Genomic DNA, 21,570 nt, shown 5'->3' with positions numbered 1-21,570 from the left:
CTTTCTTATGTGTTTAATAATGCATTTAAAAGTATGTCTAACCCAAGGTCAGAATGTATTATGACAAGAGATCACCTGGAGGAACAATTTGGGACATCAATCAGCAAGGTTTCCTGAACTCGGTTATCTCATCCCAGTTTCTCAATTGTCCTGAGATGAATAATTTTATTCTCAACTGACAGAAAGGAGGTCAAGTGACTCAGGCTACAAAGAGAGTGAGTGTAGAAGTTTAAACCTCAGGAACGGGTCTGCTTGAGGCTGAAAATCGGGGAGGTTTTAGTTTTGCTTTATTGATGGTACCAGGGATTGAACCCAAGGCCTTGTATGTGGTAGGCGAGCTCTCTACCACTGAGCTATATACCCAGGTCCTGACACCTCGGCTATTCACCGCTATGTAACACTGCCTCTCACATAAGCACTGTGCAGTCATAACCTCCTGGGCCATTTCTTTCTCATCTCTACTATGTTCCATTCTAGTGTTAGGTTTTGGTTTCTAATTCCCTGCTACGCTACAGACATCAAACTGAATGGCTAACCCTTGGTGCTAACATTGAAACGCTGCCCCGAGTTTGGAGAAGAGAAAAGGGAAGTCAGCAGAAGGGACAGAAGTTTCAGGAACGCCACCTAAGACATAAGTCGTAAACTTTAGAGAGAAACTCTTTTGATCTTTACAGGATCAAGTTACTGTCCTTAAAAGACATAGTATATTTTTGAAAAGTATGTACGTAATATATTTGCTAAGAAATGAGGGAAATATGTAAAGTGCTTGTTCCCAAGTGTAAGGAACTGAGTCTGGATCTTCGGCACCACATAAAAGCCAGGTGCAGCAGTGGAGACCTATAACGTCAGCCAGCATTGAGGAGACAGAGGTGTGGCGATCCTGTGGCTTTGCTGCTCTGTCTGTCAATCCAGCTAATCAGCAAGCACTAAATTTAGTTAGAGACCCTGTCTTAGAAAATAAGATGGAAAAATAATTAAGGAATACACCCAATGTCAGCCTCCGGTCTCCACGTATGCGCACAGATGGACGAACACACACACACACACACACACACACACACACACATGAGAGAGAGGTGGGGGGGAGACAGAATGAAAATAAGTCTCATGTTGTGGGGGGAGGGACACTCCAGGCTACAAAAGGAAGCTTGCCTAACAGCTTCTGAGGAGGCCTCTCCTGGGTGAGGGTGGGGCAAAAACATGTCTAGAAGAAACCCAAACAGGTTGTGCTTTATCTTATTCAGGGCATAGGATCTTGGCAGGTCCCCATACCTTACTCTTGTGTTGAATAATTAGGTGTCAGGGAGATGATTCTATCAAGTGACACTGTAACACTTACTTAAATCTAAAAGGCAGGCTTTATGACAGAAAGCTAACTTGATAAAGAAACCCCGAAGCCTTGGTTTCCACATGAGGATGTGATAGATACACCCAAAAGCACTCTGGATTCTGACAATGTCTACATAAAGCATGTAAGAGACACATCAGGAACCGAAAATCTACAATTTAACTCCTGCTAACCAAACTAGATAGACCGGTAACAAAGAAGAAAATGAGAGTATCTTTAAAATGATTTTGAATATGATGTGAAGAAACAAGTTTGGGGTGCAGTTGGTCAGACTCAAGGGGGTGCCCGTGTGCTCTCTTGCCTGTCAAACACTCTGACACATCTAGTTGATGAAGTGAGAGCTTCATTAACTAGAGACTGACCCCAAGGCTCCCACCATGACTGCCGAGTTTTCTGGAATTAATACAAATAAGAATGACTGGCCCAGCTTGAGATCCATGCCATGACAGGGAGCCTGACACTCCTGACACACCCTGACACTGTTAATGACACTCTGTTATGCTTGCAGACAGGAGCCTAGCATAACTGTCCTCTGAGAGACTCCACCGAGCAGCTGATGGAAACTGATGTAGAGACCCACAAACACTAAGCAGTGCTTGGAGAATCCTGTGGAAGAGGGGGAGGAAGGATTGAAGGAGCCAGAGGGGTCAAGGAGACAAGAAAATCTACGGAATCAACTAACCTGAGCCCATAGGGGTTCACAGAGACTGGACTGCCAGCCAGAGAGCATGCATGGCATGGACCTAGGCCCTCTGCACATACGTAACAGTCATGCAGTGGGTCTTCATGCGGGACTCCTAAAGCAGGAGCAGGGGCTGTCTCTGACGACTTTGCCTGCCTTTGGATCCCTTTCCCTTAACTACACTGCCTTGTCTAGCCTCAATATAAGAAGATGTGCCTAATCTTACTGCAACTTGATATGCCAAATCTGGTTGATGTCCGTGGGAGGCCTCCCCTTCTTTGAGGAGAAAGGGAGAAGAGAAAGGGGGGAAGGGAGGGGAAGCTATAATCGGAATGTAATTAATTAATTAAACATTTTAAAAAGGATTTTCTACCTGCCATCGAAGGTCTGATACAGTAGAGCCAGTCTACTATAACTGCACGTTCTTATACATTCTGAAGACATTGGTGTCTTGGTGCGTGCGTATGGTAAACTGGTCATTTCTTTGTTTTTGTTTAAACAAGTCAGTTCACGGTGGCTGATCAGAAAGTAGGACCGGAGCCAGCACTCGACACAGGAGTAGTAATGAGTGGGCAGGATGCTCTGAGCAAAACATTCAATCCCCTGTCATGTATGCCATCTCTAGCAGAGAGAAGCCGAACCCCAGAGGAAGCATGAAATACGGAGGACGATGACGGACGCCGCTAATACTTCCTAGTTTATTTACGATTCCCTCCTCCATCCTTCCTGCCTGTCCAGATGGCTTCCCTCTTTGTTTGCAGTGAGGCTGAATTATGCTCACTCCCTTTAAGATGTAAGTGATTTCACAAACCTTCCTCTTTGGTTCCCCTCCCCCCACCACACACACATATACACACACACAAAGAGAAACCAAGAAGCCTTACCTCTGGCGAATTATGCTGGGGTTAGCTGTCACCAACTGAGTTTTGGAACCGACATCTCTGGTGTACTCACTTGACAGGGGAGGAAGGTTGCACCTAGAAAAGCAGAAAGGGACCTTTCAGAATGGCTCACGCACTTGTCAATCAGGTTGGTGTTTAGGACACAAATAGGAATGTTAACTCTGACTCAATTTACAAGTAGCTGTTTTTATGACCTTTCCCTTTTCACTGGCTTTAGAGATAAATTAGCCATTTGCATCTTCGAAATGCTGGGGGGCCTTGGTTGGTTGGTTGGTTGGTTGGTTTGGCAGGTGTGTGTGTGTGTGTGTGTGTGTGTGTGTGTGTGTGTGTGTGCTGTTTTAGAAGAAGTAATGGAAGTAGCTGATCTACCAAAGGAAAGAGATGTATCTGTCTTGCTGTTTTTAAAGTGTGGTGTCATACACCTGCAATCCTATAGTTGGGAGGTAGAGACAGGAGGATACAGGGCTCAAAGGCAACCTTAATTACACACTTGAGTTTGAGGTTATCCTGGGCTACATGAAACCTTGAGTCAAAAATAAAAATAAATAAAAATAAATAAATAAAATAATAAGGGCTTGAGACATGATACTCAGCTCTTAAGATTGTTTAGCACTCTTGCAACTGACCAGGACTCAGTACCCACATGGTACCCCATAACTGCTTGTAAATCCAGCTCCAGGACATCCAATGCCCTCTTTTGTTTTCTGCTGGTACTTACACACACATGCTGCTTATAAACTCGCACAGGGATAATGGAAACTCACACAGAGTAAAATAAATCTTTGTAAGCAATGAGAAAAGCAGCGGCTCTTGAAGCGGCAGGAGAGAGTATTTTAAACTGGACGTGAGGAGGGCTCAGGAGGTAGAGGGCCGTAGAGGGCCGATGTCACTACCCACACGCTCTTCATATAAGCACCGATGAATTACGCTGCTTACCCAGGGCGTTCTTTATTTTCCAAATATTAACATTATAGCAGCACTTTCTGGGTCAAGTTCTATTCGGCTAACCTAATTCGTGAATATTTTTGTATATGTGGCCAAGGTATAGGTTAGGCAATGGCACAAGGGATCATTACCCAACAAACTGTGGTGCTCTGTATCATCCTTATTCTGTCAAGGGCAAAAGTAAAAGTTTTGTGTGTGTGTGTGTGTGTGTGTGTGTGTGTGCATGCGCACGCTCGCACATGTGGGAACAGAAGTCAACATTAACTATCTTCCTCCACCTCTTTCCACCTTATTTTTTGAGACGAGGTTCTTCATTGAACCTACAGCTCACTGATTTAGCTTCACTGAGTGTCCAGTGAGCTCCAGGCATCCTCCTGTCTCTGTTTCATGGCACAGGGACTCTAAGTCCATGCCACCATGCCTGGCCTTTGTTTGAGCACTGGGTGTGGACTCAGATCCTCAAGCTTGTATGGCTAACACTTTGCCAACTGAGCCATATCACCAGCCTGAAAGTGATATGTTCTCCGTGAGAGGAAGCAGTCACCCCATTTACGCCCCCAAACTCTGTCCCTACACTAATTGTTTCCCTTGGTAACGATGCCTTATGACTGTATTACAGTGGGTAACATGGCTGCTTCACACCAACAGCCGTGCATGACCTTCTGTGGGCATCAGGAGGTTCATGCGTTTCTCTGGCCTTAGTTCCTCCATGAACTGAAACTAAGATATTGACTTTACCTTCCTTCCTGGACCATAGTAAGGATTAAGAGCTGAAAGTCTCTATTTTGATGCCAAAAAAAGGTTCAAAACTATCATGTCAGAAATCTGATTTTTGTACACAGTATAAATTCTCTCCTTTCCAGCCACTCATCTGACTTGACTCCTGCCACATCAAGGCATGTCTAACTTGTATCATTTATTTATAGAAAAAGTTGTTTTTACAAACAAATACTCTGGTCTCTTTGAACTGCTGTATTTTCTCTACTGATGTGCCCTGGGAGATGAAATTGCCCACACACCTGTCAGCTGATCTGCCCCCATCCCCAGCTCCTTTTTCCTTTGAGCCTTGTGACTCCAACCACACAAGGCCAATGAGACGGAACTGTCTCCACGTTGATTTAAATTTTCCCTTTCATCTTATTATGGGTAATAAAAAAACTGCATTCTGGTAACCACGCACAGGTCAGTCATCTAGCTGGTGATTTGGTGAATGCTCATTGAAACCAAACAGTGGGGGTTGTGGAAAGATGAGGAGGAACAAGTCACTGAGTGCCCTCTTGAGGAATCTCCAAGCTCATGGTGATACCACACTCCATATGGCTTCCTGAGGAGTCTTGTGGAAGAGTGGACTCAGACATCAATACCAGGCCGCATTGGGCCACAGTAGGGATCAGATCATGATTGCATGATTGCATGATTTAACATTGTGGAAGAGTGGACTCAGACATCAATACCAGGCCACATCGGGCCACAGTATGGATCAGATTCTGATTGCATGATTACATGATTTAACTGATCTTTGCAAAGACAAGATGGCTCCCAATTAAAACACAAGCTAGGATTTGGATGTGTTTCTTAAGGAGGCTTTGATCTTGACTGCCTTGACATCTGAGAATGAACTGTAGTTTCTAACCTTTGCTAGAGAGTCCTAGTAACCTGCTTTGTCAATAACAAATTAGCTTTCGTGTATAAACATTTTGTGTCTGTAGGGAATTGGTCAGAGGCTGCTCGCAGTGTAATGGTAAATACTGGCCCCTAAAGTCTGGGTTCCCACAGAAAGTCTGTATGTAGACTCAAGTGACACTATGTGACCTTGCCCCCCAAGTTATTACTGACTTGAATAGAGATGCCTGCAGCCTATAGCTGGGCAGAATTGAGATAGGCGGGGCTTGCGGTTTCCAGGCTTGGGGTTGGAGGAGAACCTTGAGGGAGGAGAAAAGGGAAGGAGAGGAGGAAGCCATCCTGGGGTAGATGAGTCATAAAAATATGGCCATGAGGGCGAGCTAATTGGAGTTAAGAGCTGCCCAGATGGAACATGACAAATTATTAAATGGGGTTATCAATGGAGAAATAGATTCTAATAACATAGAGGGTAGGTATCTGTCCAGCATCAGTGCTGATTAAGGCTTATTATAAATATAAACGCTGTGTATCTTTTATCCGGGAACTGGATGATCAAAAGCAGGGTAGAAGCCCTTAGTTGAGATTAAATATCTCCACAACATGTGTCCTTCTATGTTCCATGATCCATATGCCTGGATCCATTTATATCTTCTACCTCAGAGTAAAACCTCAAGAAAAGTTTTGTTAGTAAACAAACAAACAAAACCCCAAAACGAAAACAACAGTAAAATTCACAGAAGCAGCTTCTTCCTGTAACAGAGGGGTTCTCATAGCAAGAGAGATTTTATATGTGGCTTTCTGAAATCTGATGACAGTGCACATTGGTGCAACATCTGCTTTCTGTTCTGAGTAAATACTCCCTTGTAGCACAAACAACAGGGGCCTATTCTGGATCTCTTTCCTTAGGAAAAATGCACTATGATTTTATTCCTCAATTCCTAAACTGATAATTACATGGATTTACACAAACGGCCCATTAAACACAGTCAAATTGTTTCTAATAAGGTGTAATTGTGTAAAGTGTCCCAGAGTTTACATTATTGCTTGTTGGCACAACTGAGAGATATTAGCGGCTTAAAGTGCCTTCAGAGTGGTAATGCCTCTGATCCGGACAGACATCCAAGCAAAGAAGAATGAGAAATTCTTTGAACTGGTGAGTAGAGTGGATGAAAAATGAATAGGAAACTCAACAAAGAGAAAACAAAGAGGTGTGTGTGTGTGTGTGTGTGTGTGTGTGTGTGTGTGTGTGTGTATGTGTGTGTGTATGTATGTGAAATTCCTATGAATATAACCCAAAAGACTCACCATGGTCTGACCATAGTGTGACCAAGAACCATATGGTCTGTCTTCAACATGTCACTATTAATACTTCTGCCTTGTAAATGTTCTAGAGAAATTGAATTCAAGAGTTGGTGGTGGATGTTGCTGTTGCTATTCTTGTAAGATAGTCTCTTATAACCCAAGAGTGCCTCAAGTACACAATATAGCCAAAGATGACCCTAATTTGCCTTCCAGGTGCTGGGACTACCACATCCAGTTTTATGTAAGTACTCTACCCACTGAGATACATGCCCAGCCCCATGGGGTTATTTTTAAAGTGCTGCTTTTTGTTAAACAATAAATGTACACTTCAAAAAAATGAGAATTCGCATTTTAGCATTTTGAAGGATATGTTTACAAAATGTCTATGCAAAGAACATTCTGGAATGGCTGAAGGGAGCCCTGGGGGACATTCTCAGCTGTGATCTGGGTACACCGGGTAGGCAGGCCTTTCCCAGCTTCATCTGCCCATACCACACGCTTTCCAATTTCCATTTACTCACTAAATGTTTCATTTTGAAAATCTAATAGTTTATTAGTTTTCTAACTATGTCCCAATCTCTATGCTAAATACCTATTCATAAATAGATCTGTTAGTTGCCAAGTTATACTTAAAAAATAACTTATCAATTAGTATTACTCTTGGGCTAGCAAGATGGTTCAATATCTGAAGATGCTTTCCATACAATCCTGATGACCTGGAACATGGATAAATGTGGAAGGAGGGAACGAGCGTCATAAAGAAGTCCTTTCACGACTAGTATTGGCACACACACACAATAATAACAAAACACTCAGTACTCCCACGTACTAGCCATCACTAAGCCTTTTTAATATTTCAAATGCGTTATAAAAAACAGCGTTGTTTAGGAAATCAAAGGAACAGGGACACACAGCTCTGAGTATAATGATGTCTTCTCTGAATTCCTGTCTACTTCCTCCCCTTGCTCATCCTGTGAGCATCACAGTGAAGGCTATACAGTGAAGCTTGAACCCAGACACTCAGTCGTTATGAGCTTGTGTGGTATCAATACCAGATCTCGCAAAAGGCCAACCTAGTTGCATTTATTTGGGAAAAATGGGGCAGCACGAGATAATCCCCTGTGGCATTTAGACATGCTCTTCTACATGTTAGGTTGAAACATTCATCCTGCTAATGGTAGTCTCACACATACACACAGAGTCACTCACACACACATGACACACACAGACACATACACTCACATACCCACACACTCACGCACATACACACACAACACATACTCTTCCACACAACCCCAACACACACATATACATACACTCACTCAATCATACACACTCACACACATGTAACACATACACATACAACACACACACATACTCACAAAACACACACAACACACACATACACACATACACACTCACATAAACAATATATGCAGATACATACACAGACTCTCTCACATACACACTCAGACCCACATGCATAGACACACACATCAGGAGTAATAGAATCTAAAAAACTTGATGCCTCCCTCCCTAGGGCTGTGAGTAACAGAGCAAGAGGAGAGACTAGCACCTCTGCTCTCATCTTGTGTCTACACTTCGGATGCTAGTGCAGGAGAAAAGTTCTTAGCTCATCAATCCAGGCAAATAAAATCTCTTAGGATAAGCCTCCTGCCCAGGATGAGGCAGTTTCCCCTGAGGGCAAGTATGCACTCTCCTGGATGAGCAGGTTAGCAATTTAAGGGAAGACTTAGCAGGCATGTAGGAAACAATGAGAACTTAGACAGTGGCGGGCCAGTGAGGGCAGGACCATGGGACTACTTAGTTACACATGGCCTGCTAGAGCTGCTGAACCAGGCTCCTACCTTATAACCTCTTCTAACTTTTCTTCACTGGATATTTGGAGAAAGCACCTCAGCTGTGCTTTCGAGCAACTTGAAGGTTTAGAAACGATGCAAACACAACAACCACCACACAGTATTCGTAGAACTGTAGAAAACCAGGGCTGACTGAGGGATGTCTCCTTCCCCGTCCTCAAACATCCTCACAGAGGTAAAAAACCACACCATGCAGGCACCAATCTGGTCAACCGTGAGGCATGACCTGCCAACCCTGTGCTCACTGTTAGCTCTTCAGCCTCAGGGAATAACCAGGGGCTGGAGTGCGTGCCTGACATCAGTGGGGCTCCCCTCCTCTGACTCTGCTGCCCATGGGATTTTATCCACTCCTCTGACTTAAAACATCTCTCTTCACCTTCTTCCATGTTCCATGACACCCAAGCAGCACCCATTAGAGCACCACTTGCAGGAAAGGCAGGAATGGAAGGACACTACCTCTCCCTCACCTCTACAGCACACCCCCACTTCAAGTTTTACCAAGTGAGAACATGTCTTGATGGCAAAGCAGCTTTCTTCCAAGAGGGTGTGTGGAACTCTCTAGGAGACTGGAACCACTCGAAATACCCTCAGATAGCTCAGTGCTCCAGTATGAATTAGAACTCTTAGAACCCCACCCCCATCTTGCACATATGTGCTAGTGGGGAATATGCATGTTTGTGTGTGTTTGTGTCTCTGTGTGTGTTTCTGTGTTTGTATGTGTTTGTGTATGTATGTGTTGGTGTGTATGTGTGTGTTTGTGTATGTGTGTGTTTTGTGTGTTTGGGTATGTGTGTGTTTTGTGTGTGTTTCTGTATGTTGGTGTGTGTTTGTGTGTGTGTATGTGTATATATATATTTTGTGTGTTTGTGTGTTTTTGTATGTTTGTGTGTGTTTGTATGTGTATTTGTGTGTGTGTTTGTGTCTGTATTTTTTTATTTGTGTGTATGTGTATGTTCTGTGTGTGTGTGTGTGTGTGTGTGTGTGTGTGCATGTAAAGACTAGGGGTTTACAACAGGGTTTTCTCCAGCCATTCTCCACTGTACATTTTGAGGCAAGGTCTCACTGAACCTGAAGCTCATTAATTCAACTAAACTGGCTGCTCAATAAGCCTAAGGCATCCTCCAGTCTCCACCTTCCTAGCTCTGCCTAGATTTTTAGGTAGATGCTAAGAATCAAACTTGAGTCCTTCCTGGTTACAGCATCCTTGGGTTCCTGGCTCATAGTCATTCCCGTGTCTTTGAACCTTTGGGCTTCATCTGAAAGATTCTCCCAACCGCTCAATATTCCTTTGCTTCCTCAACGAGACATGTTTTCCTTCTCCACACTATTCCCTATGCCCCGGGTGAGCGGAACTCTGGACTGCAGGGGCCATGCTTAGCCTTGATCTCATTAATTATTCTACATTTCCCTCACCCTCGCCCCCGACTCTACAACCCCTGCCTGAGTGACCCTGTCACTTGCTCCTCCTTTCCTCCATCACACCTCTCTCGATGCAAGCCCACTCTAGCCTGACTTGGTTTCGGGAGTGTCACCTCTCATGGTTTCTATCCAAAGCCCTCCCTCATGACCCTGAGCCTTTCTTCCTCCTCAGCTAGGCAAACTCCATCTGCCCCAAGGCGGTCACTTGCTGTGCCCTCACAGTGTCTGCTCAGACACAGCCAAGCACAGGCTGGCCGTCTACAGTCTGAAGGTGTCTTTTCTTGGTCAAGCTTAGCAGTTTTATCACTGCCCTTCATCAAAGCTCACGCCCTGTGCTGCTCATTCCTTAGACAAGCTTCCTTCTTATGGATAGTTGTCTCCCTGACCTTTCTTGCCAGTTTCAGTCACACACACACGCACACACACACACACACACGCACACACACACACACACACACACACACACAAATTCCCTGACTTTAAATTGCACTGGCTCTTTCAAATACTTCTGTGGAAAACTAAGAAGAAAAGAGTACACGTACAAAGACTAAAATGTTTATTCATAAAGAGTTAGCCCCGAGGAAAGAGCAATTTTCAAGGTCTTAATCACCCAACTATATAATCTCAGGGAAGATCTGAGCTCTCATGATTTTCCCTGCTGCTCTTATTAGCAGCAGAGCAGTACCTCTGCTAAGGGAGCATTCTGGCTTTGAACTTTCTTGGGGAAAGTTCCCTAGCCCTCCCCTTGGCTCACTCCTAACCTTTCTGATATACCCTTGAAGAGAAGCTAAAGACAGGCAACAGGAATTTAATTGCAAGCCACTAGGTTTGAAAGGCTCCTGGGTTGGGGGGTGGGGTGTAGGGGGCGCTTATGGGAGTGCTGGGGGGAAGGGGGAGGAGTCAGAGGCCACACCCACCGTGAGTACTCTCTCTTACCGCATGACAACATTTGCTTCATCTATTTGACGGCCGCAGCCACTCATCTTCAGAATCCCACCGTTTCCCACCACCGCACATTTCTTCAACGGCAGCTGGAAGGGGGTTGCCTAGCAACAGAAAACAAGGCGGGTTTTCACTGCAAAGAACACACAACTGCTCTGAAATCATTATAGACAGCAGACCCGAGGAATTTGAAGGATGTCCCAGCAGAGCAAAAAAAGAGTATCAGGAAGAAGGATGTCACTGATTTGTTGGGAAGCAAGCTGGCCTATTTCTTTTGAGGGGAGGGGGGAGAATAAAACAAAACAGAAACAACAAAACGTCCCTAGAATATATTTAAATGTAACATTCTTTTTTCTTTCTCAAATTGGCTGAGCACCTAGCACAGGATGTTTGCTAGGGAAAGCAGAAAAGTCCAAACTAAACACAGGATTGTTTCTAAAGTCATCAAACAGGACATAGAGTCAAAGGAATTCTGTTTTCCTGTGTGATTCCAGTGACACAGCAGCCATTTGTTCCTGAAGGTTTCTGGGTGTGTCTTAAGCTAACTGTTGGGGACAACCAGAAGAACACAGATGTTCAAGATTCACAGTGAGGAATATGAAGAGAGAACGGGGTGACAAGGGTCTGATCTTAGGTCACAAACTAAACTGTACCACGAAGGTGCTGACTTTGCTGAAGAGAAAGACAGGCCAACTGTGGCATGGCACCAAGAAGCAGTAGGTGGTACTGTACCCCAGCACACAGACAAAGCTTTGTCATTTGAAGAATAAGAGGAGGACTAGGGAGATCACTAATCAAGTGTTTGCCCAGCAAGCATGAGCACCGGGGTGTGAGACACACAACTTGTGCACACACTGGATGTGATTGCGTGTGCTTGGAATCCCAGCATGGAGTGGGGGAGGGGAGGGCAGCAGGTTGAAATCAGGGTGATCTCAGCATTCACTGGCCAGTCAGAATCATCAGCTCTAGGGTAAGGGCAGGATCCTTCCCCAAAAATTAAGATAGAAAGCAACTGATAAAGATACACAGTGTTGACCTTTGGCCTTCACACACACACACACACACACACACACATACACACATACGCATGCATAAACAGAGGCAATAATGTTTGCTGGAAGAACACGCACTGCTGTAAGCAGAACACCCTGGGTGGTTCTGTGTGGAACTAGGGAGCCATTAAGGGGCAGATGACTTGTGTCAAACCAGACAGCATGTGACTTTCTCCTGTAAATATCCAGCTAGACTGCAAAGAAAATGTTCTGTGTGCCTAAGCGCTCCAGCCTGGGGCGCTATTTATAGTGTCAGGGAATATGGAAACCCATAATAGTCCCTGAGAGTGAAATGAATCATTTGGCCCCTTCTAGCTGGGTCAGCAAGAACTGCCAGGTACCTGGGCTCCTTAAAGTGACTAGAACAGAACACCGTTGTTAGAGTTCTTTGGGGAAAGACTTTGTAAACACACGACTGGTCTAGAAAATGACTAGATTGGTAGGCCATACTGGGTGACTGGAATACAAATAACACAGACTATACCAAAGATAAAATGGAATTAACTCCACGAGGCTCTTGTCTAGGCGTGAGGTAATAACTCAACCAGGAAAAAAAAATTCCCAAGAGTCTCTGCTTTCATTGGTAGCTGAAGGAAGCAATTAGTCCAATATGTGAAGATTTTAGTCCCTTTGTTTCTGGTAGTAAAATGAACAGCCAGAGCTGCGTAAATATTGGTGATAAATATGTAGTGTCTGAAGCGTGATGCCTAAGCATTTGCCCACTGGGAGAAAAGAATCGTCTGCATTCCTACAGCAGAGATTACTCCAATAAACGACAGAGTGGGGTGCCTGAGGAGAGACTGGCAACAGAGAACAACTGACAGCTTCATTCAGGACCACAAATACTTCTCTCAGGCATTCCTCAAAGGACATTTGGAATCAACACTTAAACCACGGTGCTGTCTATCATCAGTGACGCGGACAGTTAGGCTCTGATGCTCATGGTGGCTTGTGTGTGACCCACCAGTGTTGACTGTGACCTACAAGTGGTGGAGATCAAGTACAAAATATATGCCCTTGAGACTCATACTCTACTGGAGAAAATAGAGAAGGGTGAAGGAATGTGGAGGGATAAACAATGGGACAGACGGTGAGGGAGTCTGTGGAGAGAGAAAAGGGGATTGGCAGGAGAAAGTCCAGAGACTTCCTGAGAGGAACTGCAAGGTCAGCAGGGTGACCAGCCACACACACAGGAAGCCCCCTGAGCAGATGTCTGTAGGACTTGAGAATGTGTGGAAGTAGATCTGGGTAGGGTCCCCTGGTGGAAAGACCCTGAGGAGGGAACATTCCTGGGGGTGAGATAGAGGGGCAAGAGCCTCTGTTGTCTGCAGATGAGTCAGCAGGACTAGAAGAGGAGTAAAGATTCCTGGGAAATGAGTGGGGAGCTGAGTGAGTGAGTGGGGGTAAAGTACTGTAAAGACAGTGGTTGTTATCCCAGGATGAGAGCCACTGTCTACGGAAACAGGCAGAGAGGTAGTGTTATGATCCATCCGTGCTGAAGTTCAACCGTGTTTGGCCAGGGAGGAGTCTGCTGTGACATCCAGGGAGTTGAGTGACCTAGAATAAGGTGACAGAGGCCACGGGAGTCCTCAGTTCTGGAGGGATCCTGTTGGAAGTGTCAAATGGATTTGCTGGTATGCAGAGAGGAAATAAGGAAAGAAAGCAGAGAAAGAAAGGACTGGGGGGGGGAAGGTACCTTTGATTTTAGCAGATGACCAGCTGTTTCCTGCACTATAGATGATCACAGCAGGGAAGAGTCTGGGGAACTGATTAAAAGCTCGGTTTTGAGAAAGTCAAGTGACTACCAAGTGGCCTAGTCTAGCAGGTGATGAGCAGGAAGGGAGCCGCTCTGTATGGAATCAAAGGTGTTGAGGGACCAGGTATTTATTTAGATCCAAGAGCCCAGAATCAGAACAGAAAGAAGAAGAGAGCTTCGGGAACCCAGCAAAGGAAGGCAGTGACTGAGAAGGAGGGAAATACACCAAGCACTCCTAAAAGATGAAGGGCCATAACACTGAGACCGCCACGACAGGGCTGGACAACATGAAGACCACAGGTATCCTTGACCAGGAAAGGTGCACGGGTAAGAAAATGGACCTGAGTTTGCTGAGTTGGAGGATTATAAATGTATATCTATTCAGATATATAATAGAAAAACATATGCCAAAAGAAAAATGTCATTAACATGTGAATATACACCATAAGGGTCTCACACAGCCGTATCTGTGATAATTAAGCCGGGGTGGGGGGGGAATTCCAGATATTCCTCACTAATAATAGGATGTATAAATGCTAGCCTCAAGTCCCTTAGTCGTTAAAGGGGAGACCTTGAACACAGAGGGCTGGCTACTCCAGGTTTTCTGGTGAGAATCTGGGCCCCAGATAAGAAGACCTGGAGGACATAGGCTGCCCTCCAACTCCCAGATAACCAGGTTATGGGATGGTAAGGCAGATGCCGAGCGCCTTTGTCTCTTGCTCCGCGTCTCCACAGGGAGGTCATGCTATGCAGGGCTCCATGAGAACAGGAGTTGACTGGCATCAGCAACCCACTCACCTCTCTCCCTGTTTCTATTTCTTGTCTCCTCCTAGCAGAGTCCATGGACTCGTCTAAACCTTGTCAACTCTGAATTCCAAGGGCTCTCATGGGACAGGACAACAACGTGATTTGTTTAACTGTCTAACTCTATCTTAACAATGAAAAACCATTTCATTAGCAGAAAGATTAAGTAGTATGTGTCTCTACCCTTCGTGGATGCCATCCCTCAAAGACCTCAAGCAAAACCTTAGGATTTAGGGGCAACGTAGTTATTTCTGACTTTCATCTGACATTTGCTTGCTCCTTCATTTTCTTAACTGCTGGCCTCACAGAGGAAACTGATTGCATCTGGGAAAGCTCTCTCTAGTGCCTGAGAACACTGTGCTGGCAATGCTAAAACACCAGTGGACAATAAACTGTACAAAGCTTTCAGCACGAAGAAACTTAGAGAGAAAATACTGTGACTGTTCATCTAGCTAAGTGAGATAACAATATCCTTATTCTAATTTGGGTTCAGGGTACTTTGCAATGGTCAGTGCTGGCCAGAATGAAGAATAGCAAGGAGTCTCCTTTCAGTACATATTATACTGGACAGACCATGTGTATCTTATGATTTTGAGAGAGTGTCTCTATGAAGCCCTTCTGTGCCGCACTTTCTGATGAATCTCCTTGCACATTTGCTGTATCCAAGTATGGTACTAAGCTGATAGGTCAGACCCTTGCTCATATTAATAAAAAGCTCTTATTTTAAGTGAAAGGATCAATTAGGACATATTAGATAAAATACAGAGATGAGGTCAATCGATTTAGAATCCGTTTTCTCAGTCACCTCAGCTCCTCGGCCCATGAGAAGCAAGTAGAGGACAACCCTTCAATCACCCTCCCAGAATCACTATGAGAACTGGATGAGGGGGATGTCATTGAGCATCACCTAGAAAGTGTGAAGTTTAATATACATATATGATATTTATATGTTACGATGCACTTACTTATAGAAAATCAACATTACTATACATAAAGTTAAGTTCCTTCACAGGGCAAATTATCACTGTGGTGACTTGGATGTAAAAGCCCCCATATAGGCTCAGGACTCATTTCCTGCTGGCGGTGCAGTTTGGGGAGATTCTGGAACTTTTAAGTAGTGGAGCCTCATTGGAAGAAGTGTTTGTCACTGGAGGGCAGACCTTGTGTCTTTATTGCCTAGTTCTACTTCTGCTTTCCTGTTAGTTTCCTGAGTATGGATTCAACGTGACCAGCCAGCCCCCTGATCCGACCAATGCCTTCCCTGGTGCTGTAATATATCCCTGCAGTGATGGACTGTGTCCCTCTGGAAATGTAAGCCAAGATAAACTACTTCTTCATTTAAGTTGGGTTTTGTTTGTTTGTTTGTTTTCTTGCTTGCTTGCTTTTTTTTTTCAGGGTATTTTCTCACAGTAAGGAGAGGGTAACTAATCAATAACACCTTGCTAAAACTCTGCTATAACGCATAGTCCATCTTTGTGTGAGATAACCTCAAGTTTAGAGGACTCACATAGATTTTGAACAGAATTATATTTTCAACCCATCCATTTCTGTGAGCGTATCTACTACACCTACTTATAAAAAGCCTGAGATTTAAAAAGCATGAGGTTTTATGGAGTTGTGGCTTCTCATCTTGTTGTGTGGCATCCTCGATCACATTGAATTTACCAGTGTGCTCCTTTGTATTGATGGCTGGGCATTTTAAATAGTTTTCTGTGATAAAGCACCATGACCAAATGCAACTTACAGAAGAAAGGATTTATTTTGGGTTACGGTTTCAGAAGGATGAAGTCCATTTTGGTGGGAGGCATGGCGGCAGGAATCTTCAAATGCAAGCATAAAAAAAGAGAAGAAAAAAGCAGGTAGGGAGAGGCTGTGAACACACAAGCTGGCCTCCAGTGATGCCAGTCCTCCAGCCAGGATGCGCCTCCTAACTATCCCCAGACAGTGCCACCAACTGGAGATGCAGCGTCAAAATGGATGAGCCTATTGGGGGCCAATGCCATTTAATTCATGAGTGAATACAAATGACCCTTTTCCTGCTCTTCCTGGATGGAAAGTGGGATTTCCTTTTGATGCAGCAGACAGATCAATTCATCTCCAAACCTGAAGAACAAATCCTATCACTTGCTAAACTGTAGGTGATTTGCAAAGCTGACCAGGGTCTTGCCTGAGAGGCCCCCCCCCCTTACCATCTTCTACACACTGCATCATCTGGGCCTCTCTCTAGTTCAGGTAACCAAATTCTAGGTTCATTTCAACAACCATTGATAAACACCTATTATAAGCTGGAGCTGTTCAGAAAAGCTGGGACACGCCCAGTTCCTACACCTCAGTTTAGTACAACACAAACCAGGCTCTAACAAAATGACGGGACCATACAGAGTACTGAGGCTAAAATGTGCATGTCTGAAGCACCAAGCAGAGGCTGCGGCTTCTCATCCAGTAGATAATCTTTCAGGGACTTAGTAAAAGGATGTCAATGAGAATCAGACTCTCAGGTGTTTTGTACCAGGAACGATAGTGAAATACTTTCGAAGGCTAGAAGACTTTTTTCAAAAAGTTATCTGTGCCTTTGAATGTGTGCTGTGGGCACAGAGTAACTCATGGTGCCCTGATAAGAAGTCTGTGGACAACTCTGTTCCATTCATTCTCTCCTTCCACCTTTAGGTGAGTTATAAGAATCAAACTTTGGCCACCAGGCTTGAACAGCAAGCACCTTTAACTGCTGAGAAATCTTGCCAGCCTCAGAAGCCAGAAGATTTTGTCAGCAACAAATGCCAACAGCCAACAGGAGTGAAAATACTCCTGACCAAAACATGATCTGTGGGGGAAAAAAATCCATTAACATCTAAAACTTAAGCCTGGGGGCTTGTGCTTTCGCAGCCCTGAATGGCTTTATTATAAAAGCCATTATTATTTCATATAAAAGCCATATTATTTCATTCACTTATTTATAAACCCCTGAATGGCCGGGCAGTGGTGGCACATGCCTTTAATCCCAGCACTTGGGAGGCAGAGACAGGCGAATTTCTGAGTTCGAGGCCAGACTGGTCTATATAGTGAGTTCCAGGACAGCCAGAGCTACACAGAGAAACCCTGTCTCGAAAACAAACAAACAAACAAATAAATAAATAAATAAATAAACCCCTGAATGGCTTTATAATTAAGTGAATGAAAAATAGCTAACCAGAGCCGTGCACAAAGCCAGGTGCGTTTGCGCTCCCTTCCTGCCTGAGTCGTCTACACAGGAGAGCGGGGTCATGGACCCCCGGAGGCCCAGCAGTAGAGCCAGTGCTATGACCTCAGTTTCTGGTACAAAGTGGTCAGTGAAGCTGCTTACAGCTCTTAGACACACAGTTGTCTTAACGAGTATCCTAGTTGAGTTACCATTTCGGCAATGAAACACCATGACCAAAAGCAAGCTAGGAGAAAGGGATTCACGTGGCTGACACTTCCATATCACTGCTCATCACTGGACCAAAAGTGTCAAAGCAGAACAAAAAAAAACAATAAAACATGGCTCTTGCTCCCTGCTGTTTCCATCGCTCTCCTCAAAATCAGCTCTGCTTCTCTTGGCTCCCAGTTAGCTGGATTTTGCTCTCTAAGATAGGGTCCACTATGTTATCCAGCCTGGCCCTCAACTCCTGATGCAGCTGAGGCTTGCCTTGAGCTCCCGATCCTCCTGCCTCAGCCTTCCACGTTGCAGGCGTGATACAGCCTTCCACTTTTTTTTTTTTTACATATAATATAGGTTAGATCTGATTGTTAGAATTTTCACTGTACTTTCCTATTTTGACATCATGTTCTTCAGTACGCTGAATGACTTTTTACCTGCCATCGACTCTTCCTCTTTTTCCTTCTCCTCCTTCCCCTTCTTCTTCCTCTTCCCCCTCCCACTCCCCTTCTTCTTCCTCCCCCTGCCCCTCCTCTTCTTCCCCTCCCCCTCCCACTCCTCCTTGCTTTCTGCACCGCTTTCTAGTTTTTCTTTTAGCTATGGTTCATACCCTTTCTCTGTTGCCCTTTGTAGGGTGGATATCATAACTACTTGGGCACCAATACCATTTTAGAAGTTTGAAACAACTAAGCTGCCATAAGCGAAGGTTGTCCGGTTTCACTATACATGGAGTCAGCTGGAACTCTCTTAGTCAAGAGTTGATGATAATTTTCCACACTTGACCATACAAAGGGGATAAAGCTGGAGGGAAGGGTTCTTGCTTTTGTCAGTGGTGAGAGTAATGAGGTTCTACTATTGTTATTTGTCTGTTCAGTCCACTGTTTCCCTCCAACCTCCGTTCTCTTTGATGGCCACAGAGAGCAAGCTCTCCTCGCCAGTAACAAATCAATGCTGGAAAAAAAAAAATTCACTGTTGAAGACTACTGGAAAGAGCCAACTGCCAGCATTAAGTAGAGAGTGGAAATCATGTTAGACAGGTAGAGGCTTTACTTTGCTAACCTTTTAAGTGACCCAAAAGGTTGTCACCACCACGTCAACCACGATTAGTCACAATGTCAAAACATGTGACCACATTCCTTCATGAAATTTTCCAGGTTTTGACCATAAAGATATCAACACACACATCACTGCACCCAGACCGGTCATTTCTCTGTCCCCTCACCTACCACTGGAGATGGATGCCCACACTTAATTATACTTCACCCACACACATAATTTAATTTCTTGCACATATGTTAATTATACCCTCAACCTAGGCATCTGAATATACCCTCTTGTTTCTTCATATCTAATTATAGCCCCTCTTATGAATGTAATTACACTATCATCCACCCATCTAATTATGCCCCCTCAACATATTTAATTGTACCGCCCCGTTCAAGGACCTAATTATATTGGAAGCAACACACCAATTAAGCCCCAACCCTCCACCAATATCCCTCAGATGCATACAATCGTGTGTCTTACCCAACTGCTTCATTTCTTCAAGTAAGGATGAACAGTTTTCCAGAAGAAATCCCTAACAAGCATGGTACCCGCTGGTCAGGCAAAATAGGCATAAATTGAGTCAAAGAAACCCTAGTTCCTTCCAGGAGGTAAACTAGCAATGCGTTTGCTTTTTCAGCCACTTGACAAAGCATTTGGAAGTCCAAATCAATTTCAGTTGTGTTCTGGCTTTGCATGCATGAGCATTTTTGTGACGAAAAACATCTAGTAATTAGTTCATTTATTTCAAGGAAAAATGCTTCTTATTACAGATAGTTAGTTCATGACTTCTTCGTCAAATGTTACCCCAAACTTTCTCTAGGGATATGTAAGTACTGACTGCAGAATATTTGCAGAACAGTTTTGTAATTATGTAAGAATGCTTTCCCAAAAATGTTAATGCTAAGATTTGTACTCTCCTCTCTGCTTGTGATTTTGAAAAGGAAAGTTAGCATGATGTTTTCTACAAAGAACGTAAACTTTGGAAATTGAATGGATTGGATATTTATATACTGGTTACTTGTGTGTGTGTGTGTGTGTGTGTGTGTGTGTCTGTATTGCATGTGTATCTGTATGTGTCTATATGTATGTGCATGTATATCTGTATTGTGTATATGTGTGCTTGTGTGTCTGTATGTCTCTGTGTGAATGTGCATGTGTGTCTGTATACATGTGTGTATGTATGCATATGTGTGTCTGTGTATGTATGTGTATGTTGCATGTGTATCTGTATGTGTATACATGTGTGTATTCTGTACGTGTGTATCTGTATGTTTGTGTATATGTCTATGTATGTTTGTGTGTCTGTCTATGTGTGAGTGTGCATGTGTGTGTGCATGTGTGTCTGTATGTGTGTGTGTGTGTGTGTAGGTCATGTTAGGTGTCTCCCTCAACCACTCTTTACCTAATCTTTTAGGAACAGGGTCTCCCACTGAACCTGGAGCTTGCACATTTGAGTATGTCTGCTGTGCAGAGAGCTGTAAGGAACCCTCCTGCCTCTATATCCTGGGTACTGGAATCACAGGGAAACAGCACATCCAGACTTTAGGTGGGTGCTGGGGATTGAACTCAGGACCTCTTTCTTGCATGCCCATCATAAACTGGGTACTTTGTCCATTAAAATTTGCTGCTCAAGCAACTATAAAAAGCATCACTTTGAAATTTTGCATATTTGATTTAATCTGTTAGCTCAGGACACAATTCCATATGATTTGATTCCATGTGACCATTTGGAAGACTTTTGGAAAATCTTATAGCCAATGACAAGTTAATTAGCTAGTGCTGATGTCATTTCTGTCTCCCAAATGGCAGAGCAGTGGCAGAGGCTGGACCGTACACCAGGCTTGTGCGTGGCCACATTTCAAAAGTCATCAAAATGACAGGAGTTATTGTTTTCCTCCTGGTGTAAGGAAATATGAAAAGCGCATAACATTTCAAAAGCAGCAGGAAGCTTTCTCCACGGTAGAACTGAGAGCAGGAAGGACCGGCTCACCCACCGCCGTTAGCCCCTACCCTTGTACAGCCTTCATTGGAAGTAGCATTAAGAAGGTCTTCAAAGATATGGAGGAGGCCCCTTTAGCAAACCTCCATCTCCAAAAGTATTTACATTTCAGTTCATAACAGTAGCAAAATTCCAGTTGTGAAGTAGCAATGGAAATAATTTTATGGTTGGGGGGTCACCACAACATGAGGAACTGTGTTAAAGGGTCACAGTGTTAGGAAGGATGAGAACCACTGTCTTAGTGAATGTCACCTCTAACCTTCACCAGCCTGCACCAAGACTCTCAGCTTCACTGTCACCTCCCACTCTCTTGAGGCACAATCCCCTGGGCTTCTCATTTGTAACACTGGGGCCACTCCATAAACTCTGAGGACTGAGACTCATATCAGACACAAAGTGGTCAACAGACACTGTTTTAGTTTTGTATGAACCAACAGTGCGTCAGTGTAATTAAGAGTATGCACGGGGGGGGGGG

The 21,570-nt window shown here is 44.1% G+C and overlaps 1 protein-coding gene across 1 annotated transcript in view; it reads right to left on the bottom strand.

The window, feature by feature from the left end:
* Nucleotides 1–21,570, bottom strand: part of St8sia1 (ST8 alpha-N-acetyl-neuraminide alpha-2,8-sialyltransferase 1) — a 122,009-nt gene that overhangs the window by 29,247 nt on the left and 71,192 nt on the right. Inside the window, exons 3-4 of the mRNA XM_028757594.1 lie at nucleotides 11,038–11,147; nucleotides 2,915–3,007 (exon numbers count right to left, since the gene is read on the bottom strand). Coding sequence (XP_028613427.1) covers nucleotides 2,915–3,007; nucleotides 11,038–11,147 — 203 coding nt within the window. The remainder of the gene's footprint in view (nucleotides 1–2,914; nucleotides 3,008–11,037; nucleotides 11,148–21,570) is intronic.

Source organism: Grammomys surdaster, unplaced genomic scaffold (assembly GCF_004785775.1).
Source record: "Grammomys surdaster isolate TR1022 unplaced genomic scaffold, NIH_TR_1.0 126176, whole genome shotgun sequence".
Lineage (NCBI taxonomy): Eukaryota > Metazoa > Chordata > Mammalia > Rodentia > Muridae > Grammomys > Grammomys surdaster.
This window is presented reverse-complemented; position numbering and strand designations above follow the sequence as displayed.